The sequence below is a fragment of the Polyodon spathula genome, chromosome 47 (assembly GCF_017654505.1).
Source record: "Polyodon spathula isolate WHYD16114869_AA chromosome 47, ASM1765450v1, whole genome shotgun sequence".
Taxonomy (NCBI): Eukaryota; Metazoa; Chordata; class Actinopteri; order Acipenseriformes; family Polyodontidae; genus Polyodon; species Polyodon spathula.
In genome coordinates, this window is record NC_054580.1 from 1,734,105 (window position 1) to 1,757,540 (window position 23,436).

Below are 23,436 nucleotides of genomic sequence, written 5' to 3' on the forward strand. Positions count from 1 at the left end.
AAGGGGGTCGAGTGGGGAAAAACTGGGCAGTTAAAAACCCCAGCCCTAGTTTCACATTCTTAAAACTGAGTTGAGCTGGGGTATCACTGCACTTGTGATGTGATCATTAAAATATTTTGTAAGGGGCCTGAATGGGATAGCAGGGGAAAGTGGGTCAAAGGACAAGGAAGTTGGGTAACACTTTGCATTATGCGTCTCTAATTGCTGTGTATTTACATAGTAGTTACTAGTAAATACTGGAGCGTGCAGGGAGGCAGCAGCAGGGCTGGTAGGTGATGTAATCACACACGAAGACATAATCCTGATATACGGTCCTAGCTAAGGAGCCGGCTCTTTTGTACAGCGGTATTGGCGCTATGCTTTAGTGTGGGAGGTCCCGGGTTCGCGCCCTCCGCCTGTGTGTGGATCGCCTCGCCCTGTGTGATGCGCCTGCCTGCAGGAACTGAGATCGCTACGATACATATATACTTACTAATAATGATAGCGTTTTTTATGCACAGTTAAAAAGTACTTAATGTGCAATTGTTTGCATGTCTCAACCCTAACCATATCCCCCCAAACCCTCACTCTAACCCCAACCCTATTCTAATACAATTGTAATAACACAGTAACGGTATGTAAGTACACATGTATTTACCATGTACTATGTAAATACACAGCTATTAGAGACACCATGTAAAGTGTTCCTGGGTGTTTTTTTCCCCTTTAATGAATCTACCATGGAGTATAATCGCTTTGTTTTTGCTTACTTGATATATTAGCAGTCTTTGTCTTTCCCTCGTCCTGTAAGGATTTGTAAAACCAGGAGAAGGTGAGAAACACTGTTGCATTCTTTCAATCTGCTTGTAGTTACATTACTGGCCCACCTGGGCATAATAAAGATGTAAGAAGTCATTGGGGATTGTGGAGATGCTTCTAGAGGGCTTTAATATTCATTGAGAGCATTGGGTTGTGGTATTGACATTTACCAAGGCTTGCTTTTGAAATCTTAACAAGCATGTCAGCAACCATTTAAAATGATTCATGAAAGCACAGCAAAGTGTAATAGAGCACCGTGAAAGTGGGGTAAAGCACAGGCAAGCATGTAAAGCACAGAGAGGTATGGTAAAGCATAGGGAAGCATTGTAAAGCACAGAGAGGTCTGGTAAAGCATAGGGAAGCATTGTAAAGCACAGAGAGGTCTGGTAAAGCATAGGGAAGCATTGTAAAGCACAGAGAGGTCTGGTAAAGCATAGGGAAGCATTGTAAAGCACAGAGAGGTCTGGTAAAGCATAGGGAAGCATTGTAAAGCACAGAGAGGTCTGGTAAAGCATAGGGAAGCATTGTAAAGCACAGAGAGGTCTGGTAAAGCATAGGGAAGCATTGCAAAGCACAGAGAGGCGTGGTTAAGAATATATAAACATGGCAAAGCACTGTGGAGGTCTGGTGCAGAGTATAAGCATGGGGAAACAGCAAAATAAAGGACTGCTGTCAGTCTAATGGAAAGGTGAGCATGGTGTATATCAGCAGTGCAGAATACTCTAGATTAAGAAATGACTAGTTTAATGGAAAGTGGATAATTGATGTTTTTAAGACCGTCATGTCATTCGGCAAGCAATCTTTATTGTGTCTGTGTGTGCTGTTTTTGTGTGTCTGTATTGTGTCTGTGTGTGCTGTTTGCTGCTGTTTATTGTGTCTGTGTGTCTGTCTGTGTGTGCTGTTTATTGTGTCTGTGTGTGCTGTGTAGTGTCTGTGTGTGCTGTGTAGTGTGTCTGTGTGTGCTGTTTATTGTGTCTGTGTGTGCTGTTTAGTGTCTGTGTGTGCTGTTTAGTGTGTCTGTGTGTGCTGTTTATTGTGTCTGTGTGTGCTGTGTAGTGTGTCTGTGTGTGCTGTTTATTGTGTCTGTGTGTGCTGTTTAGTGTGTCTGTGTGTGCTGTTTAGTGTCTGTGTGTGCTGTTTAGTGTCTGTGTGTGCTGTGTAGTGTGTCTGTGTGTGCTGTTTATTGTGTCTGTGTGTGCTGTGTAGTGTGTCTGTGTGTGCTGTTTAGTGTGTCTGTGCTGTTTGTGTCTGTGTGTATTGTGTCTGTGTGTGTGTAGTGTGTGTGCTGTGTAGTGTGTCTGTGTGTGCTGTTGTGTCTGTGTGTGCTGTGTAGTGTCTGTGTGTGCTGTTTATTGTGTCTGTGTGTGCTGTTTAGTGTGTCTGTGTGTGCTGTGTAGTGTCTGTGTGTGCTGTGTAGTGTGTCTGTGTGTGCTGTTTAGTGTCTGTGTGTGCTGTGTAGTGTGTTTATAAAGCTAAATCCTTCCATAGTTAAAGATGATTCTCCTCACAAATGGCTTGCCTGTATTTTTAAATAATATCCTTTTATCCTGAAGAAATGACTCATATTTTCCATCTTTATAATACGTTTGTGGAACCCTGATTTGAACCCTTTTAGTGTTATAATTTCTATTCTGTGAATCAGCTTTAAAGTTGTTTAAAAGAAGACACGAAAGACGGCATTTGATTGAAGATTGTACAATCCTAAATGATCTCATTACCCTGTCAATACTGAACACAGAGAGCAAGAGACAGGGGCAGTGGAAGCTGAGTGACAAAGTAGGAGTCACATTTTGAGTTATACACATGTGGAACAGCTTATCAGGGGTCTGACACACGACTACATTTTGCCCTGTTAAATGAGACCAGGTCAGGTGAATGTGCTGTGTGGGAGCTGTATTGCACTGTAGTATTTATATGTGTTTAGAAAGAAGGTTACAGAATAGCTGAGTGTTGTAATGGATCTACTCCTGGCGGCTGATGGATTAATAATACTGACCAGGGCTGACCACTCCACTACAGAGCTGGCTCTTTAGCTGAATGGACTGGAATCATATGGCTTACAGGTCAAGCTTTTTCCTCTGCGTTCAATCTAGTGGTCTGAGATGCCAACTCTTTACAGTGTCACTGTTTTCACTGATTATATTGAAGAAATAAATATATTTATTGTGTTTTCTTCTTCTTTAATTGCAGGAGCGATCTCTGTACGCAGTGTGAAGCAAGCCAAGGGAAAGTAATTACAAGTAAGTTAATCATGTTTGTATTTGAGCTGTAAAACATGTGCACATAGGAAGCAGTGTTGTCCAGTGGTTAAAGTCCAGGGCTTGTTCCCAGAAAGTCACTGATTCAAATCCCACCTCTACCACTGACTGACTCGCTGTGTGTGACCCTGAGCAGGTCACTTCACCTCCTTGTGCTCCGTCCTGCGGGTGAGATGTTCAATCAATGTCCTATTGCAACAATGCATACAAGTTCACAGCCTGCCTCTGTAAAGCGCTTTGTGATTGTGGTCCACTATGAAAGGCGCTATATAAAGATATTATTTCACCTTTTGTGCTCTATGAAGGGTCTCAGATGTGCAGCTTTGAGAGGAGCACATGTTATAGCGCACATGTGCAGTCATTTCATTGCAACACTTGATATGTTTTCAGGAAATCTGTTGCACTTCCTGGACCGTTTCACCTCAGCAACTTCTACATTCGGTTAAACAAAGTTCTCAGTTTGCTTGTCTTGTCTTCTTTGGTCATTTCACCAGAGCAGTGCATTCCAGGTCACTGTCGGAAGCATGTCAGTCAACAGAGGAACCAGCTGGTTGGTTAATGACAGGAAAAAAACGCTCTGAAGGGGCGGGGCCAATTTCACACTCCAGGTGACCTAGAAAGGTCAACACTAACTGAAAGCACGGCTTACAAACAGAGGTTTCTTTAACCAAGTGTAGTTCTGAGCTGCTTTGAGCTTGTCTGGAGAACCCTACCTACCGGGACAGAACAGCCTTCCATTGCATGCCATGTGACCTTTCAACTCTGTGACAAACATTCAATCTAAAGTCTCTTTCAATGCGTTCAATGCAAGGGCTTCCAGTCGAAATGGTCGTTGCTGGATTTATTTAAAACAAATCCAGCGTTTTATGGTTTGCCGTGGGTAGAAAGGTCATCGCGTTACGCGGTGTGAATGGAACGCGGCAGGCAGGTCAGCCGGTCAGTGTGTGATACGGAGCTGTGATCGGATTGATTGTCAAGTGGAAATCTGAAGGACAAAAAGCTGACAGTGAAGAGCATGGAGAGGGAGCGGCAAGGGGATTACACAGCCTGCATATTAATCAGCTCCAATGAATATTTCATTCTGGCTGCATGTAAAAAAAAAAGGCCCTCAGTGGAATTTATTAAAGATTTAGCATTCATTTGCTCTGATTAAAAGTAATGACCTAAATCCAGGCTGTCGGAAAACGCACACCAAAATGACATTTTTATACAAAGACTTTAAAAAGTATATGTTTGGACTGTGCTTTCTTTTACAGTGCATACAGCTAACAATGTGATTCCAGTGACTCTCATTACCTCTCAGAGCTCATATTTTCCTATATGAAAGAGGTGCTGGTCATGTTAAACGTGGCATTGTTTTTTAAATGGTATTTTTTCATTGTGTCTGTGAACAGTAGTCTGGCGAGCGTCTCTTGCAGTCTTTTCCTCGTTGCTCTTGACGGAACACAGCGCACAGAGATCACTCCTGCAATCAGAAAAGAAAAAAATACAAAAAATAAAATAACTTCAATATAATCAGTGGAAATAGTGACACTGTAGGAATTGGCATCTCAGCCCATTGGACTCAACGCAGAGGAAAAAGCTTGAGGCCTTGAGGGAAAACTATTCAGAATGGATCTTTTTTTCACAAGATGACTCCCTGGGCATATTCTTTTTTTAAATTATATATTTCTCCTGAAAAATAAAATGTAAAAAAAATAAATAAAATAAAAAAATAAACCTTTTGAAATGTATGCTATTTACTTGATTTAAAATGCACTCAGGAAGTGACATTGTCTAAAAATAAGCTGAATATTTTTCTCTGCAAGGACTCAGACTTCCTGAGGGCTGCATTATTGTGTTGAAAGTAGCCATTGTCTCAGAATTACAACACTGGTACGCAACAATGTTTAAGCAAGCTATTCTTTTAGCTTTCAAGAGTAATCAAGGGACCCTGGGTGTACCAGGAGAGCACGCCCCACACCAGAGTATACCAGGAGAGCACGCCCCACACCAGAGTATACCAGGAGAGCACGCCCCACACCAGAGTATACCAGGAGAGCACGCCCCACACCAGAGTATACCAGGAGAGCACGCCCCACACCAGAGTATACCAGGAGAGCACGCCCCACACCAGAGTATACCAGGAGAGCACGCCCCACACCAGAGTATACCAGGAGAGCACGCCCCACACCAGAGTATACCAGGAGAGCACGCCCCACACCAGAGTATACCAGGAGAGCACGCCCCACACCAGAGTATACCAGGAGAGCACGCCCCACACCAGAGTATACCAGGAGAACACGCCCCACACCAGAGTGTACCAGGAGAGCACGCCCCACACCAGAGTATACCAGGAGAGCACGCCCCACACCAGAGTATACCAGCCCCACACCAGAGTATAAGAGCACGCCCCACACCAGAGTATACCAGGAGGCACGCCCCACACCAGAGTATACCAGGAGAACACGCCCCACACCAGAGTATACCAGGAGAGCACGCCCCACACCAGAGTGTACCAGGAGAGCACGCCCCACACCAGAGTATACCAGGAGAACACGCCCCACACCAGAGTATACCAGGAGAGGCCCCACACCAGAGTATACCAGAGAGCACGCCCCACACCAGAGTATACCAGGAGAACACGCCCCACACCAGAGTATACCAGGAGAGCACGCCCCACACCAGAGTATACCAGGAGAACACGCCCCACACCAGAGTATACCAGGAGAACACGCCCCACACCAGAGTATACCAGGAGAGCACGCCCCACACCAGAGTGTACCAGGAGAGCACGCCCCACACCAGAGTATACCAGGAGAACACGCCCCACACCAGAGTATACCAGGAGAACACGCCCCACACCAGAGTGTACCAGGAGAACACGCCCCACACCAGGGTATACCAGGAGAACACGCCCCACACCAGAGTGTACCAGGAGAACACGCCCCACACCAGGGTGTACCAGGAGAACACGCCCCACACCAGAGTATACCAGGAGAACACGCCCCACACCAGGGTGTACCAGGAGAACACGCCCCACACCAGGGTGTACCAGGAGAACACACCCCACACCAGGGTGTACCAGGAGAACACACCCCACACCAGGGTGTACCAGGAGAGCACGCCCCACACCAGGGTATACCAGGAGAGCACGCCCCACACCAGGGTGTACCAGGAGAACACACCCCACACCAGAGTGTACCAGGAGAACACGCCCCACACCAGGGTGTACCAGGAGAACACACCCCACACCAGGGTATACCAGGAGAGCACGCCCCACACCAGGGTGTACCAGGAGAGCACACCCACACCAGGGTATACCAGGAGAGCATGCCCCACACCAGGGTGTACCAGGAGAACACACCAGAGCCATGCCAAACTCAATCAAGGAGACAGACAGGTCCTAATAAAATGGCCAGGCAGCGCACATGTGCTCCTTTCAATAATTCTAGCACCGCCTTTTCTGATGCAGCTCTCAAATGTGCAGTGTTGAAAAAATCACATCTTAACCGTGTATTTTTATTTTACAACATGATCTCTAGTTAATCGTCTAGTTAAAGAAATCTCTGTCTGCAAGGTGTGTTTTCAGTTAGTGCTGCACTTCCTTGGTTGCCTGGAGGGTGAAATTATCCCCAACCAGCTGCTTCACCTGTTGAACATGCTTTCAGCCAGCGACCCAGGAAGTGTAACAGATACCCTGAGAGGAAGACACGGAAACTGTGAACTTTGTGAAGCCTACAGCTATGGCCACACAGTTCAGATCTTTTATTCAGCATCATGTAATCAAGGAAAAAAGATATTGCAAAAGTCTACCAGAAGCCATAATAATAGTGCAGTATTTCATGTTGGATTTCGAGATGTCACATTTTAAAATTGTCAGTTTTTTCGTGAAGTATCTGGAAAACTACAAAGCGGCCTGCAATTCAATATGTTAACGTAACATTATTCAGCAGCTTTCATTCAACCTTTATGAAGCAACATGTGTTAATTCTATAAGGTGAGGCAAAACGTTTGGCCAGATAGCATGTTTTAAAATGAGAATCCATGCTTGCTGTAACATGTGAACAAACGCACGTGTAGCCTGTGTGTCGCCAGTGGAAGTCGGAGCAGGGCAGATTGATGGAGTTGCTTTGCCAGCTGTGGGAGTGAGGCAGCAGCATGCCTCAATAGTGTGCTCTTCTACCATCCTATCAGAAAGCAGCATGACTGGGTCAGCTTCCTGTCTGTTGCTAGGCAGAACTCCACCGTGGGAACAACCTGTATATTAGAAACCGCTTTTGTCGACTTGACTTCTTCGCGGTTGGTTAGGTTTGAGGGGGTGTTTTTTTTGGACCATGTTATCTGATTTGAAATCATATTTGTTCATTTCCATCAGCAGCAGGTCCATTTCAGTTGGGACTCTGTCTGCCTGCCTGTCTCTCTGTCTGTCTCTCACTAGTAGTGATTGTGAAGAAACAGTGAGGCGTGTGGTTTCAGAAAGACGGAAGTACAGTTAGGGGCCCATGAAGAAATAAATAACATTTAAAAAAAAAATATATATATATATATATACATACAAGCTGTTTCAAACTGCAAAGTGTTACTGCAAAAATAGAGCACCAGACATGTTGAAATACAAGATTCAGCAGTATTTAACACAGTGGGGCTATTTTTACACCAACTACTCGACTAGAACAGTAGTTGTTTCTTCTCTTAACACACACACACACACACGCACACGCACACGCACACGCACACGCGCACACGCACACGCACACGCACACGCATATATATATTTGTGATACGATTGTAACTCACAGTTTCGTTGCCCCTTTAAAAGCAGGACACAGAAATTGAGATTTTTAAAGCGCTTACATGCTATTTTTAATAAACACTAAAAACAAAATAAACAAACACCTAGCTCTTTTTTTCCCCCAGCACTAACTAAAACACCAATAGGAACCTAAACTATAAACAGGACAGCTAAGCTGTTTACCTGTGAACAAAAAACATAACACACAAAAAGGCTTTCACACAGCACCTTTTGAAACGGTTGAAAGCATCATCAACCAGACCCTCCACACAGCAGCAGATCGGAACACACCGGCTGCTTTCTTTAAATACCCTGCACCTGGCTCTAATTTACAATGATAATTAATAATGAAACAATTAACACAAATGTGCATTGGCACATTTTTTTGGCATAGAGGATATTAAGCCACTCCCTGCCGTGTTATTAAATATATATATATATATGATTTAGATATTTTATTTAACATCATGTAATCAAAAAAACTACAAAATGATATCGCAAAATTCTACCGGAAACCATAATAGCAGTATACCACTTCATGTTAGATTTCGAAATGTCACATTTTTCCGTTTTTGTCAGCTTGTCGTTAATGGAAAACTACAAAGCGGCGTGCAATTCAATATGTTAACGTAACGTTATTCAGCAGCTATCCTTCCACTTAATGATGCAACATTAGTTCATTCTATAGGGTGATGCAAAGCTTTTGGCCAGAGCTGAACAGTAACCAGTCCAGGCATACAGCGTGTCCTCAGAATCCTGCAGGAAGCGATCAGCACAGGCACGTCTGCCCACACACATTAGGGTGATGATGTAATGCCTATGGGTCACTTTAGTTAAGAAAGTGAACGAGGGCATGTACAGGTTTAAAATATTCATATCAAATTGAAAGTGTATTGGGTTGCAGCCAAAAGCAAAAAGTCTAACAGTCTGGGGAAGATTGGTACAAAATTAAGGTAGTTATAGTGTTCACTCGGCACAGTGTGACAGACAGACAGACAGACAGACAGACAGACAAACAGACACAGACAGACAGGCAAGCAGGCAGGCAGGCAGACAGGCAGACAGACAGACAGACAGACAGGCAGGCAGGCAGACAGACAGACAGACAGACAGGCAGGCAGGCAGACAGACAGACAGACAGACAGACAGACAGAGAGACAGACAGACAGGCAGGCAGACAGACAGATGGACTGCATGTAAGAGTCCTCATGTTTTGACCTTAAAAAGACGTCATTGTGGGAAAATGAGAGCTGCCTAGCACAAAGTGAGCAATGCTGCGGGAGCACCTGCATGGCTGTGTGTGTGTTTGACACGTGAACAGCAAACTGTGCAGCACAGGAAACACTGACAGACAAACCAGAACCCTGCTTGTGCAACGGGCAAGCGACGTCACAAAAGCCAGCTAAAATAGAGATGAGAAAGCAGAAGAGACAAACAGAGACGAGAACAAACTACAAACCGTTCCAATGCACAAAGTCATCTGCAGGTAAGAGACAGCAAGCGAGACTCAATTATTATTATCACACCAAGCTTTGTTAATAACTGAAGTCAATCTGTGATTGCTACTGTAACTGAAGTTAACTGTTCAGAGCGGTTCAGAGAGATATGAAAGAAGAGTTTTGTCATTTAAATGGTGGATAAAGAGAGAGGTGAAACTAGGGTTAGACTGCTACAGAAAACAAGGAGCTCTCTATAGGGTTGGGCAGCGTGGAGGAGCAGTGTGCCTTTCCTCTGCACAAGGAGTTTCCTAACCAGGCCCCCAGTGGGGTCCAGGGGCAAAGCCCTTGAGGAATCTTACACAGCTACAGTGCCAGTGCAGTCAATTTTTCACCTAAGAAGATAAAAAACTTGACCAGGAGGCTGTGTGGTCCAGTGGTTAAAGATACAGCCTTGTAACCAGGAGGTCCCAGAAATCCCAGCTCAGCCACTGACTCCCTGTGTGCTTCTCCACAAATCACTGAACCTCCTTGTGCTGCGTCTTTGGGGGAGGTGTTGTTGTAAGTGACTCTGCAGCTGATGCATAGTTCACACACCCTAGTCTCATCTCTTGTAAAGCGCTTTGTGATGATGGTCTGCTATGTAAAGATTATTATTATCTATAGACATTATTCGGGAGGCTGGGTCCATGAAAAATCACACTGTTAGTTGGATAGGAAAATTTTTATTTGCATGTAAATCATTATATTATGTGAGGATTGGAACAAAGGTTACCAGTGATCAGTATAATAATTCTAATTAATAGTAGAAGATGCTGAACTGGGAACTGCTGCCAAATTCACTGTTGGGTAGATTTTCTATGCAAGGTTCCCAGCCCAGAATAAAGAAAAGGAGACTCTCACTGTTCTTGATAAATATTATTTAGCTGCAAGACTATATTTGGTACAATATTGGATTTTCAGAAATGTTAATGCCGGATATACCCACATGAAACCAACTGGACTGTTCACTTCCGCTAACTAGTGCCAAAAAAATTGTTTAAGCGTTTAAAATAGAAATCAGCTATTTTACAATGCACTAAATGCCGTGCAGTGTTTAAAAAATGTTAGGATTAGAGAATTATTATTTAAACCTAGAGGAGAGCAAAACAGAAAAAGCTTGGTATTAACACACTGCAGGACATCAGAAAGGCACTCTGCTGCCCTTTAACACAGCCTTTGAACTGCTCCCCCCTCACCCCCTGAGAGAAAGAGTGCTCCCTCCAGTCCAGGGCAGGCTTGAGGCATGGAGACTGAACTGCTCCCTCCCTCCCTCACCCCCCTAAGAGAAAGGGTGCTCCCTCCAGTCCAGGGCAGGCTTGAGGCATGGAGACTGAACTGCTCCCTCCCTCACCCTCCTAAGAGAAAGGGTGCTTCCTCCAGTCCAGGGCAGGCTTGAGGCACGGAGACTGAACTGCTCCCCCCCTCACCCTCCTAAGAGAAAGGGTGCTTCCTCCAGTCCAGGGCAGGCTTGAGGCACGGAGACTGAACTGCTCCCTCCCTCACCCTCCTAAGAGAAAGGTTGCTCCCTCCAGTCCAGGGCAGGCTATAACAATTGTAGCTTTAAACAATTAACAAAGAGCCACTTATCTACAGGAAGGGGCAGTGATGTTTTTCTATTAGTGTATTTGCTGAATAGTTCCGTACAGTTAAGATGTGCCATAGCCTTTTTACTCTGGATATTGCTTGAAATGCCACACTCAGTAAATCCTGCAGAGCCGTGGTTTGCTCAGCAGCCTGCAGCGTGATCTTGAAATAATAATAAAACGCGCTCTTCCTTATCCGAGACAGGAAGCAATGCAGCACTGAAGGAAGTAGATGTGGGGGAGTTCTTCAGTTCGAGTGCCGTGGTTTGATCTGGTTCAAACTGATATGAAGTTGAATGGACGAGACCAGTGTTAGTGACACATTCGCCACAGCACTTAGATTTTTTTTGTCACACACCTCTGAAACGGTTTAGACATCTATATTTCTTACACTGGAATAAAAAACAAACAAATAATAACTAAATCACTGAACAAAAAAAACTGATAAGAGAAACACAGGATAACCTGAGACTGACACCTCATTGCTTACCTCATGACATCTAGGTCTTCAACACCACTGGTCCGATTTCCATTAAACTGTTCACTGCCGTGTCTTACTATAGACTGTACCTACTGTTGATTATGTTATGGTCATGAACGTTTTCATTCAGATGCTTGAATGCTCGTTCACGGTCGGCCGAGGGAACATGAAGCCGCTTTGTGGCTTGGAACCTGGTTTCAGGAGACTTGGTTTCAGGCCACTGCACGGCACACCAGGAGAGATTTGATACAGCGACCTCAAACTGAGTCTCCTGGTCTCCTGGAACCAGGTTTCAAATCACTGTTCCTGAAAAGGTGGTTTAATGTTTCCACTGCTTTACTGACTTGTGTAGTTGCTCTGCAGGTTTGTGTACACACAGGGGAGCCTCTCAGTGAGGGCGTGGTGTGTTAGGCGTCTCTTATTATTGTCAGAGATGTCGCCTCATGCGCTTTGAGCTTGGTCAGAATGCCACTCCATCACATGACACGTCATCCGGAGCAAAGAACATACATCACAATTTCTAAAGTTAAAATAAAAAAAACATTTTGCTTTTGTGTTGAGGTCTTTTTTCCTGTTTGTTCTGCCTTTTCCGAACTGATTTCTGTTATAATAAGAGTCACTCTTCACATTCCCTTATTATAAATCAGACACAAAGATTGTACTCTGGAACTGCTACTAAACATGAGAATGGGTGGCTGATTTGCAGCCAGTAGAATCGGATCGTATGTTGCATGCATACACCCCTGATCTACTGGGCTTTTGACTAATGGCTGGTGACGGGTTGGTTTCTCAACTGTGGCTTATAATATAAAACAAAGCTGTAAAACTGACCAACTTATGTTGTTTGTTTGATCTTTAGAAGATGTGACCGTTGTGCAAACACAGGCCAGAGCCAGCTTATGTGTGGGTTGACCGCACTGTGCAGCCAGTCTGGTTTGCTTGTTTTGCCATGTTATGCTAAAGCCCTCTGAATGTCACCTAACAGGGAGGGTCTCTAAAAGCCATTCACTGTGTTTAAACAACGGTCAAACCAAAGATTCTCAGTGGGATTCAGATCGGGGCTTTGACTAGACCATTCCAGAACCTTGATTTCATTCTTCTTAACCATTCTGCAGTAGATTCTGATGTGTGCTTTGGATCGTTGTTGTGTTGGAACATCCAGTTGCTCTTTAAACCAAGTTCTGTAGCGGAGGGTTTCAGATGATTGGCTAATATCTTTTGGTAAGCAATGGAACCCATTTTAACATGTATTGGAACTAAATTTCCTGTGCCATTAGAGGAAAAGCAGCCCCATAGAAGGATATTACCACCTCCGTGCTTGACAGTAGGTATGGTGTTCTTTTCTTTGTACGCCTCACCAGACTTCTCCAAACGTAACGACTATCAACGTGACCAAATAGCTCGGGTTTTGTTTCATCACTCCACAAAACCTTTAACCAGAACTCATATCCATCATTCAAATGCCGTTTTGCAAACTTTAAGCGATTGTCCTTGTGACGTTTTCCTAAGAGTGGCTTTTTCCTTGGCCTCCGAGCATTGAGACCTTCACCATGCAATACTCGACCTGTGGTTGAAATGGAAACCCCAGTCCAATTCACTTTGAATATCTTTGGCAGTCAATCTCAGATTCTTATTAACCTTCCTCACAATTCTTCTGCTTGTTCTTGGTGCTAGAACCTTCTTCCAGACCGAGGGAGCGCTGAGACAGTACCATGAGTCTTGTACTTCTAGATAATAAAAACAATAGTTGAAACTGGGTTATTCAAATGCTTGGAAATCATTTTCTCCAGCTTTATGGCAATAAATCATTTTCTGCCTAAGGTCTTCAGATAGCTCTTTACTTTTTCCCATATTTTCTTATTGGTAATGACAGGAATCCTCCTATGCCTAACCCTTTTATACTCTCCAAGAATGTTTACCTACAATCCAGCATTTCCTAGGCTTTTCTAGAATTAGGTTCTGCATTATCAGATTGCAATTTCTAGCACCTTGTATTCAAACCTATCATAGCATCAAAGGGTATGAATACTTTTGAATTCATTTTTTGCAAAGAGTTTTGCAAAAGAATTGCTGAAATAAAGAATTGCAACTTGTTTTCCTCATCCACAGAAGCAAAACTTTTGCTACAAAAGATTTTTCTTAAAATTCTTTGTTTTTCAAGAAATATCCAGAAATTATAAATTTCCATTGGGGTATGGAAACTTTTGACTCCAACTGTATATACACACTTTACCTGCACACACATGTTGTTACAAAGAGCAGGATAGCTCTTCAACTATACTTATCTTCTGCAGGGAGTCATTCTAATTATTATTTGATGTATTTGTTTTTCTCAATGTTATTGACGTTTTTAATTGGTCTGTTGTTGCAAACTTTGCAGTTCACAATGAAACTGTTTTTTTATATTTATTTTTTATTCCGTTTGTGTTTTAGACTCTTTCAAGTGTTATAGTTCTACAAACTAGCTTTTTTCTAAACAATTTTTTATCTCAATTTTAATTTTTTTTTTTTTTTTTAATCAAATTTTGTATTAGACAAAATTTGTATTGTTGTTGTGTTTGTATTGTTTTTAATTGTTTAGAAAACCCTGTATTGTGGACCCGTTACCCCTAATCTGAAAAGGTCGGAAAGGGTCCCCACTCCGAAAAAACACGCGGTTTCTGTTTTTCCTTTTATAAACCAGCTGTTTGTATGATGCTATTTTAGTTCCTAAATCCATCCATTCCCAAACGAAGTAGGAAATGTTGACTGTAACTCTACAGCCTGTTATTAATGCTGGTCGACCCCATGCAATGTGTTGTCGCTGCTTATCTATATCCTCAGACACATCACATGAAATGCTGGATTCCATAGAAGAAAATACTTTACTCAGAAAACACTGCTGTTTCTGACCAGAGCTCCTGTGTCATTTCACATTCATAAAGCATATTCAGCAGCACGGCTTGAATGGCAGAATGCCTTTTTTTTTTATCAATAAGTAGCAGTTTTTTGCGTCATGAAAAGGGGGTTCATCTTTATAACCTGCTAAGTCATTCTGACAAAAGATAAAGTGGATGATTAAATCACTGGCCTGCCTGCCTGTCTGGGTGATATGAGACTGAACTGAAAAAAGGGTCCGGAAGTTCTTTGCTGTGCTCAGCCTGCAGTGATTGTAGAGCTGGGAGGTCTATCTTAGATAACCGAGACAGGGAGAAAGACAATGATAGCGGTAAGTCTGAGAGCTCTGGGTCCCCGTCAGAGAAGCATAAACAGCCCTGCTAAAGCTGTCAGAAGATGAGGAGGGGAGTGGGGTGGGAACAGGCAGGGAACACACTAGGTTTGGGGGCACCTTTATAAATGTAACAGTAAGGTCAGGTGCAATGTTGTCCAGTTCGTAGAGTGATCGCTGTGTTTCCAATAAGAGGGTGCTGGTTGACATGCATGACGTTCACACCCAGTCCGTTGTACCCACACGGCCTCACCCAAACTGCCAGGGTTCTCTTACACTCGGAGGGCAGAGGTCAGAAACTGGCATAGCTTCTGATTGGGTCCAGTTTGTCTTACTCTTTGAGGATTAGATGAGAGCAATGATACCACAAAGCAGCAGTGTATGTGCTTACTGCAAAGGTACCTGCAACATTGGTATTAACCCCTATAGCCTGAGGTTGTAATGCAGTGGAGAATAGGGCAGGGCGTTAACCAAGTATTAGATATTGGGGATTTATGAAGGTCAGTCTACACATCCAGCCATCTATCTTGAGAACACAGGAGTTATTCCACATTCTGTAAATCAGTCCTCTGATGCTGACACCTCATTTGCTTACCAATGACATCTAGGTCTTAAATACCACTTATCTAAGTTAACCCCATTCATGACCTCAGCATCCCATATTGCGCTTCTACCATGCTTTATTCTTACAGTAGACCAGGTCACCATTCCTCAGACCCGGAATTCCAGTCAAACCGGAACGGTGACATCACATCACCCTCCTCAGCCACTAACAGTATGCTCTTCATCAACCTCGTCGCTCTAGCCAATAAACCTGCAGACCCCCGTCATGAATGGAAAGCAAAGAGAGCTGGATTTGTCAGCTTGTATATGAATAATAATGCGGTATGTAGTTCTGTCTGTGTTTGGGTTATATGAACACTGGTAGCTCCCAGCCTCGCTCCGTTCACTCCTCCCCTCCGATATTCCCTTGTACACAGATGTTCATTGTTCCACGACCTCGTATTAAACAACACTAACTCTTTCCCTTGTTTGTTTGCTCTCTGCAGGTCTTTGTGATTGACCAGCAGAAGGGAGCTAAAGACACCTGTAACACTGTGGGCTAATTCCAGAACAACTGTGTTGAGACTGTGCCAAAACCTCGGTCTATTCAAGCTCCTATTGGCTCCAAAACAAGAGACGTGAAACCAGAAGCTTGAATCAACGTGAAAAAAAAATTATTTGAAGAAAGTGTGTTTATAATTTTGAGCTTTCACTCTACTGCTATCTCACCTTCCCGGTTTCTATGGCAACAGGTTTGACAAGTTCTGATGAACTCTGTTTGAGGCCTTGAGGGAAGGTAGGCCGCCACAGGAAATGATATCGGTTGTCAAGGAGAATACTGGTGCTACTACTGAGATTGGAGCCAGCTGATTCTTACTTAAAGGGGAAATACAAAACATCTAAAATTCTTTCAATCCAAGGAATTGAGCCGTCATCCTTTAAAGAGAGAAGGTCGAGCACCCGCTGCTTACTTTTAAATTAAAAACCCTCAGGCAACATTTTTATCAAACTCTTCAAAGTGCAATATTTCAAGTACTGGGATTAAGAGAGAAATAAATATTGACAGTTGTATATTATATATACAATATATACAGAAACATATCCATATATTCTACACAATATTTACTTTCTCATCTATCTCCCAGTAGCAAAAGTTAAGCAAACACCAGCTTCCACTTGAAACTGTAAAGTATTCATTCCTTGTGACTCCAGACACGGTATTTCTTGAATAAATTGCCATTTTATACTATATATCATATGCAAAATCCTGTTTGGTTAGCCAAAGCTGAAGAGCCCATAAAACCATCAATTACTAACTTATTAACCATCTGTTAACTGACTTTATGTACAACATAGTGTTCCGGAAGATTCTTGATTTATCGGCACACACAAAACCATAGGGAGGATAGCTGGAGCAGACTCCTGTCAGCCTCACATGAACAAACCGACGGGAACGCCCGCTTCCTCCCAGCGATTCCTTCTCCAGCCCCTTTACATGTGCAGAGCATCCCCAGCGTCGTCCAGCAGAAAGAAGTGGCGTTGTAACAGCTGAGAAGCAACACAGGAAGTGAGCCGGGCAGGCAGGAAGCGAGGACGTCGGAGTGCCGTTACCCTGGCGGCGTCAACCATGCAGTCGGACGACCTCTTCATCCGCAAGCTTCGCCGGCAAAGCCCTCGGCCTCCCTTGGCTGGGGTGACCTTCGAGTCGAAGAGGGAGCCTCTAATCGGTACCCTGCGGGGGAAGGTGGTGGCCGAGTGGCCACCCAGGAAGGGAGAAGAGGAGAAAGGGTCCGGGATAGGGAGCGGAGCACTGCGGTCCGCAGGGAGAAGCCACATGATGCAGAGGAGCAACAGCGACGTGACTTTGGGGGATCTCGAAGTGTCTGTGAAAGGGGGAGGCAGTAAGGGCGGAGGGGATAATCTACAAGGTGGGTCAGCTTTGGGGGAGCAAGACGTAGTCCTGCATAGGGAGTATGGGAGCCTATCTTCTCTGGAGAGGCAGAGTCGAGCAAGGGCACAGAGCAGTGATGATCAGGGTGCCTTGAGTCCTCCAGCCCAGCGTTTCAAAGACCCCTTCCTCCTTCTGGGGCTCCAAGCAGGAGGAGCCGAGCAGGATTCCTATTTCAGAGCCCTCACCACTCCAGCCGGGGCCCCTTTCGTAGAGAAGCCCAACAAATCCGAGCTTCAGAAAAAAACGAAAAGCCAACCGCAGCCTTGTAACGGGAATCTCCCCGGAGGGGCCTGGGTCCGAAACTTCGCCCACTATGACGTGCAGAGCATCCTGTTTGACCTGACCGAGGCTGCTTCCAACCGCGACAGCATCAGCCGCAAGAAGAACATCACCTCCGGGGCCTCAGCTGCCTCTCAGCTCCGCAGCCCAGCTCTGCCTGCTCCTCCCGGGGGCGGCACTGGGACTCACTCCCCCGGGGCTGTGTCGGGAGGAGGCGCCGAGGAACTGGGGCTGGACGAAGGGGACGGGAACGACAATGAGTTGCTCCTCAGCTGCCCGCACTTCCGCAATGAGCTGGGCGGGGAGGAGACAGCAGACCTGGGGCAACTATCGGTACGCAGCTCTGGGCAGCTGAACTTCCAGTGCCCAAACGATGCTGTGTCCGTGCTGGAGGAGCCCAGAGAGAGCCACGTCCAGCAGCAGGGCAAGACCAGCTACTTCATCGAGCACGTGGACCTCGGAGCCCACTACTATCGCAAGTACTTCTACATGAAAGGTAACATGCTTGTGTTCAGCTGTATCTCCATACCTATGAATAACACACTTTCTATTTTTAATAACTCAAAGGAGTACAGATAGGTCAAACAGAATTGATTTAGCCTAGAACAAAGATGAATTTTGGGGGGGGGGGGGGAGGCCTTGATTGGTAACCTGAGACAATACTTTATAGTAATTGTAGATGACAAAATAGTTCCAAACAATTTCTCCACCATGCACATTCATTCATTATATAAGGTCTCTAATGTGCAGTTATGAAAGAAACACATTTTAACAAACCTGTATTTGCATTTTGAAACATGCTATCTGGTACTAGGTTACGACACTCTTAAATCTCTATTTAAATAAAGCTGTGTCTTGTACGTCCTAGGCCATCTGGAGTTTGAAATTGTCACCACCCCTTCCCTGGCTTCTTTCCTGTCAATAACCAATCAGCTGCTTTTCCTGTTAACTGACATGCTTTCAGCCAGTAATATGCTTTTACCCATCCGTTTATGTACACTATGTACTGTATTTATTGCAAAATGTATTCAAACACAGTCAAAGCTATGAGGTTGAATAAGACAAAATGACCAGTACTTTTTAAATCTTAGAATGCACTTGGGGTAAACTCACAAATCCTGAAACTGATTTTAAAAACGTGCTATTATAACTTCTGTCAGCCATGATTAAGAGAGTCTATTACTTCTTTCAGTACTTCTAAAATGAGCCCCATTGAGGGTTTTCTAGTTCTGGATGTATTATTAAAAAAAAATAAAAAAAAACAAATGAAAGGCCTTGTCGTTTCAGTAGAAACTGTGCAACCTTTACACCGCAATTTTAAAAACATATTCTCTTATACTGGACTCCAGCCATCTCTTATCCTACATATAATATTTAACAAGTCACGCTTCAGTGCCATGACATCACGCTGTCATGACATCACGCTGTCATGACATCACGCTGTCATGAGTCATTACCTGTTGTGCTGCTCTTCGCTTCGTCCCCCAAGGTTTTCTGCAATGGTGACTTTTGTATGCTTCTCAGTCATCTGTAAAATTTAGGGGCGCCACTAGCCTTGTTTATTAGCAATTAGCTATTAGTAACACTATGACAGCAAATCCTTTAACCTGAATATTCATTTTCTTACAGGTTTACCCCTTAATTCGCCCTTAAACTGCGGGTTCAGGGGGTGTAAAGAGGGCTAGTGAGGGGTCCCTTTAATTCCGTTCCTTATTTGTGGTTTAATGTGTCCCAGAACCCCCTGCAGTGTTTACAACACATTACTACACCTTTGCTGTGCCCTGCGCTCTCCGTAATATTTTCAACATAACCTGGGTTGCTTTGATATTTTTTTATTCCCACATCATAGGTAAATGAACTTGGGAACACCGCAGTGAATCCAAACCGTGCTCCATGATTCAATCCTGGTGATTGAACTGAGTGGTGTGTTGTGGGAACAGAGAACCTGCAGGAGGGAGCATGATCTGATCTGGAGTTTCCTTAACCCCTGGCGAACGCTCCCGAGTTGATCTTGAGACTGTATTGCCCAGCTGATTTATAGCCCATGATGTGGGATTAAAAGTTTTAAAAAGTCGCCAATATGTTTAAAAATGTAATGCTGTGATACACACAGCACGGGACTCAGCAAAGGCGACATGATGCGTTTCTTGTGAACACTGCAGGGACTCTGGAACACTTTGAGGGGATTATTGGGATAAAAGTCTCTTATTGTGGGTGTCGGTAGTTGCATGCCCACCCCAAACCCTGATCCACAAGCAGAGGAGAACTTGAGAGCATGTATGGGAGCAGCTGTAGATCAAGGGCAGCACTTGGACTAGAAACAAAAATTCCGTCCCTCTTCCTTCACTATAAGATCCAGCACCTATTTGATTACAAATTAACCCCTGGATATCAGACTAGGGTATTATTAATTTAAAAATAGGTAGAATATTTGAAACCTAAAGAAGGGTTAACCAGACTGTTGGAGCACACTTTTAAGAGAGTGTTTTTATTTGGAGAGAGATGCATGGCTTTGTCTTGCAGATATAACTCAGGTCCTAGGGGTACACCCAGGTGCTCTGTCTGAGAGCTGGTTCATTATCTCCCTCCAGATCACCAGAATTTCTTCGGGACGGACGAGAGGCTAGGCCCGGTAGCGATCAGTTTCCGACGGGAGGAGAAGGAGGGATCAAGTGGCTCTCAGTACAATTACCGCATCATCTTCAGAACCACAGAGGCAAGCACTCGGCATTCTGCTCATCCTCCTCTCGTTTATTTATTATCACATATAACATGAGATTTACCTTCTGTACCGCTAACCTTTTTTATATACAGCTCAGGCCAGACACTTTCCATCACCCTATACAGTTAACTCATTCTGCTTCATAAAGTCAGATGAATCATGCTGAATAATGTCATGTCTACATGTTGGATTACACACCACTCTGTAGTTTTAAATCAAGAAAAACAGACAAAAATTGAAAAATGTGGCATCTAACATTAAACACTGTACTGCTATTATGGCCTCTGGAAGACTTTTGTGATATCATTTAGTAGTTGCTTTGATTACATGATGTTAAATAAAATATCTCAATTATATCTCAATCCAAACATTTTAGGTGATGCCAGACTTTTGGCCATAGCTCTGTACTCGCTGTCAGAATGATGGTGTCACCAGCCTTGAAACAGAATTACACGCATTGCCCTTGCATCACACCCAGACCCCTTCCTCGCTACATAACTTGGTAACCCTGAGTAGTAAATAATCTCCTCCTTCAATATATACTGAGATTTATGGATCAGACCCTCCCACTAGTCTATATTTCTGCAATGGTTGGTGCTACCTGGCACAAAATTCAATGTAGTATCATTCTTGGTTGTCATAACAGAAACATTTTTGTTGAAACATGTTTATATGACTGGTGCCTTGTTTTTGGATGGCACTGAAACAAGTGTGGCAATGTCCTAGATTTCCCAGTCTGTTCTGTCCCATATCATGTGACTCCCAATACCCTCCAGTTATTGTAAGTGTCTCTCCCCCGCAGCTGAAGACGCTGCGAGGGTCAATCCTGGAAGAATCTGTCCCAACAGCAGCCCGACACCCCACCCCTCGGGGCCTGTCCCCCAAGAAGTTGCTGGAGTACATCATCCCCGAGCTGAACCTTCACTCCATCCGCCTGGCCTCCACCTCCCCGAAAGTCAGGGAGACCCTCCTCAAACTGGACGAGCAAGGGGTAAGCACAACCCCAAACCATCCCCACACAGAGAAACATGCACCATCCGAATCTGAGAGAGAGACGCTCCTCAAACAGGACGAGCAGGGGGTAAGCACAACCCCAAACCATCCCCACACAGAGAAACATGCACCATCCGAATCTGAGAGAGAGACGCTCCTCAAACAGGACGAGCAAGGGGGTAAGCACAACCCCAAACCATCCCCACACAAAGAAACATGCACCATCCGAATCTGAGAGACACTCCTCAATCAGGACGAGCAGGGGGTAAGCACAACCCCAGACCATACCCACACAGAGAAACATGCACCATCCGAATCTGAGAGAGAGACGCTCCTCAAACAGGACGAGCAGGGGGTAAGCACAACCCCAAACCATCCCCACACAGAGAAACATGCACCATCCGAATCTGAGAGAGAGACGCTCCTCAAACAGGACGAGCAGGGGGTAAGCACAACCCCAAACCATCCCCACACAGAGAAACATGCACCATCCGAATCTGAGAGAGAGACGCTCCTCAAACAGGACGAGCAAGGGGGTAAGCACAACCCCAAACCATCCCCACACAAAGAAACATGCACCATCCGAATCTGAGAGACACTCCTCAAACAGGACGAGCAGGGGGTAAGCACAACCCCAGACCATACCCACACAGAGAAACATGCACCATCCGAATCTGAGAGAGAGACGCTCCTCAAACAGGATGAGCAGGGGGTAAGCACAACCCCAAACCATCCCCACACAGAGAAACATGCACCATCCGAATCTGAGAGAGAGATGCTCCTCAAACAGGACGAGCAGGGGGTAAGCACAACCCCAAACCATCCCCACACAGAGAAACATGCACCATCCGAATCTGAGAGAGAGACGCTCCTCAAACAGGACGAGCAGGGGGTAAGCACAACCCCAAACCATCCCCACATAAAGTAACATGCACCATCCGAATCTGAGAGAGAGACGCTCCTCAAACTGGATGAGCAGGGGGTAAGCACTACCCCAAACCATCCCCACACATAGAGGGACGCAAAACCATACCAAATCTGACAGATTGGTCAGGGAGACCCTCCTCAAACTAAACGAGCACCACCCAAAACCATAGAGGCAGGCACAACCATACTGAATCTGAGAGCGAGCGTCTGGCCTCTGCTTACCACAAAGACAGGGAGAATCTGCCCAAACTGGACGAGCAAGGGGTGAGCTTCCAGCACAAAACCATTACCACACATACGCACCCAGAACCATACCGAATCTGGGCAATTAAACTGGCTATAGAGACTGAGCCAGCAATGAGAGAGGGAGAGAGAGGGGAGGGAGAGTGAGGGAAGCTACATTCTACCTCACGCAATGTTTTGAATGGGTTAGTGTTCGGTCCCACATGCTTCAGGATGGTTAAAACCCAGTTGTTCTGAATTGAGTCTTCAGTCCAGACACAGATAAACCTGCCCAGTAACACCCTTGTTAATGCAGTGTGCTGGTGTACAGAGGTGCTGTCCAATCTAACACTGCACCCACAACAGGTAGAAACTATCTGAAACCATTCCAGCACACATGGTAGCAGTGCTGTCCAGGTGCACCTTGTAACTCAAGGGTTGGATCCATTTTACTTTCTCCATTATAATGACATATTGATTTTAGACAGACAACGTTTACAAATAGAACAGACAGGTTCCAGAATGTAAAGGAGATCGCACCATTCAGTGCAATAGGGGTTTGGGGAGGGCGCAGTGTGGATTATCCAGGTCTTACTGTAGGTATTAGACAGTAGTTATGTCTTAATGCTTAATTCCAGTCCTCTCTGCTTGTTTTGTCCTATGTGATGGTTTTGGACTAGAACGGGACCTCTGAACGATTTCACCAGCAGAAAGGCTACTAGCCCACTGTGGATGGTATTTTTGGAATTGTTCTTGTGTCGATGTACATCTTAGACGGTTAAAACGATTGGATTACACTGGAGGACTGTGTTACTGGAGCAGCAAAAGATATGTGGAGTTACTTATTTCTGATGGGTTGGATTTGGTTTGGTTTTGATAGCATCGTTAGCTGAGCATTCCCCTGTCCCCTTTTCAAGAGTACCACGGAGACACATCAGCTAAATAAAACAGAAGGGAAGCAGCTCTCTGTCCCCAGAGTCCCGCCTCCTGATTGACACACTGCAGCTCGCCCTGGATTCGGAGTCTCTCCATCTCTCTCCCTGTCTCACTAATTAAATCATTAAAGATGTCCCTGGGGCAGTGTGGGTTCCAGCTGCTTGTCTCACATTCACTAAGCCCTGCCGCTGACATGGGATTTATCCCTGGAAATCCTGAATTAATCCTGCTGACTTTGCACTCCTCCACTCATGCATATCTTTTAAAGAGTATCACAGGTATG

At 44.7% G+C, this 23,436-nt stretch overlaps 1 protein-coding gene across 3 annotated transcripts in view; it reads left to right on the forward strand.

Moving 5' to 3' along the window:
• Window positions 1-23,436, forward strand: part of zmp:0000001168 (signal-induced proliferation-associated 1-like protein 2) — an 84,205-nt gene that overhangs the window by 16,164 nt on the left and 44,605 nt on the right. For 2 of the 3 annotated variants that reach the window (XM_041238079.1, XM_041238081.1), the window contains exons 2-5: window positions 2,989-3,038; window positions 15,630-17,849; window positions 19,945-20,069; window positions 20,878-21,066. In XM_041238079.1, the coding sequence (XP_041094013.1) occupies window positions 16,751-17,849; window positions 19,945-20,069; window positions 20,878-21,066 (1,413 nt within the window). In that variant the 5' untranslated portion in view covers window positions 2,989-3,038; window positions 15,630-16,750. Of the gene's footprint in view, window positions 1-2,988; window positions 3,039-9,103; window positions 9,317-15,629; window positions 17,850-19,944; window positions 20,070-20,877; window positions 21,067-23,436 lie in introns of those variants that run through there. The other variant, XM_041238080.1, reaches the window with a different exon arrangement.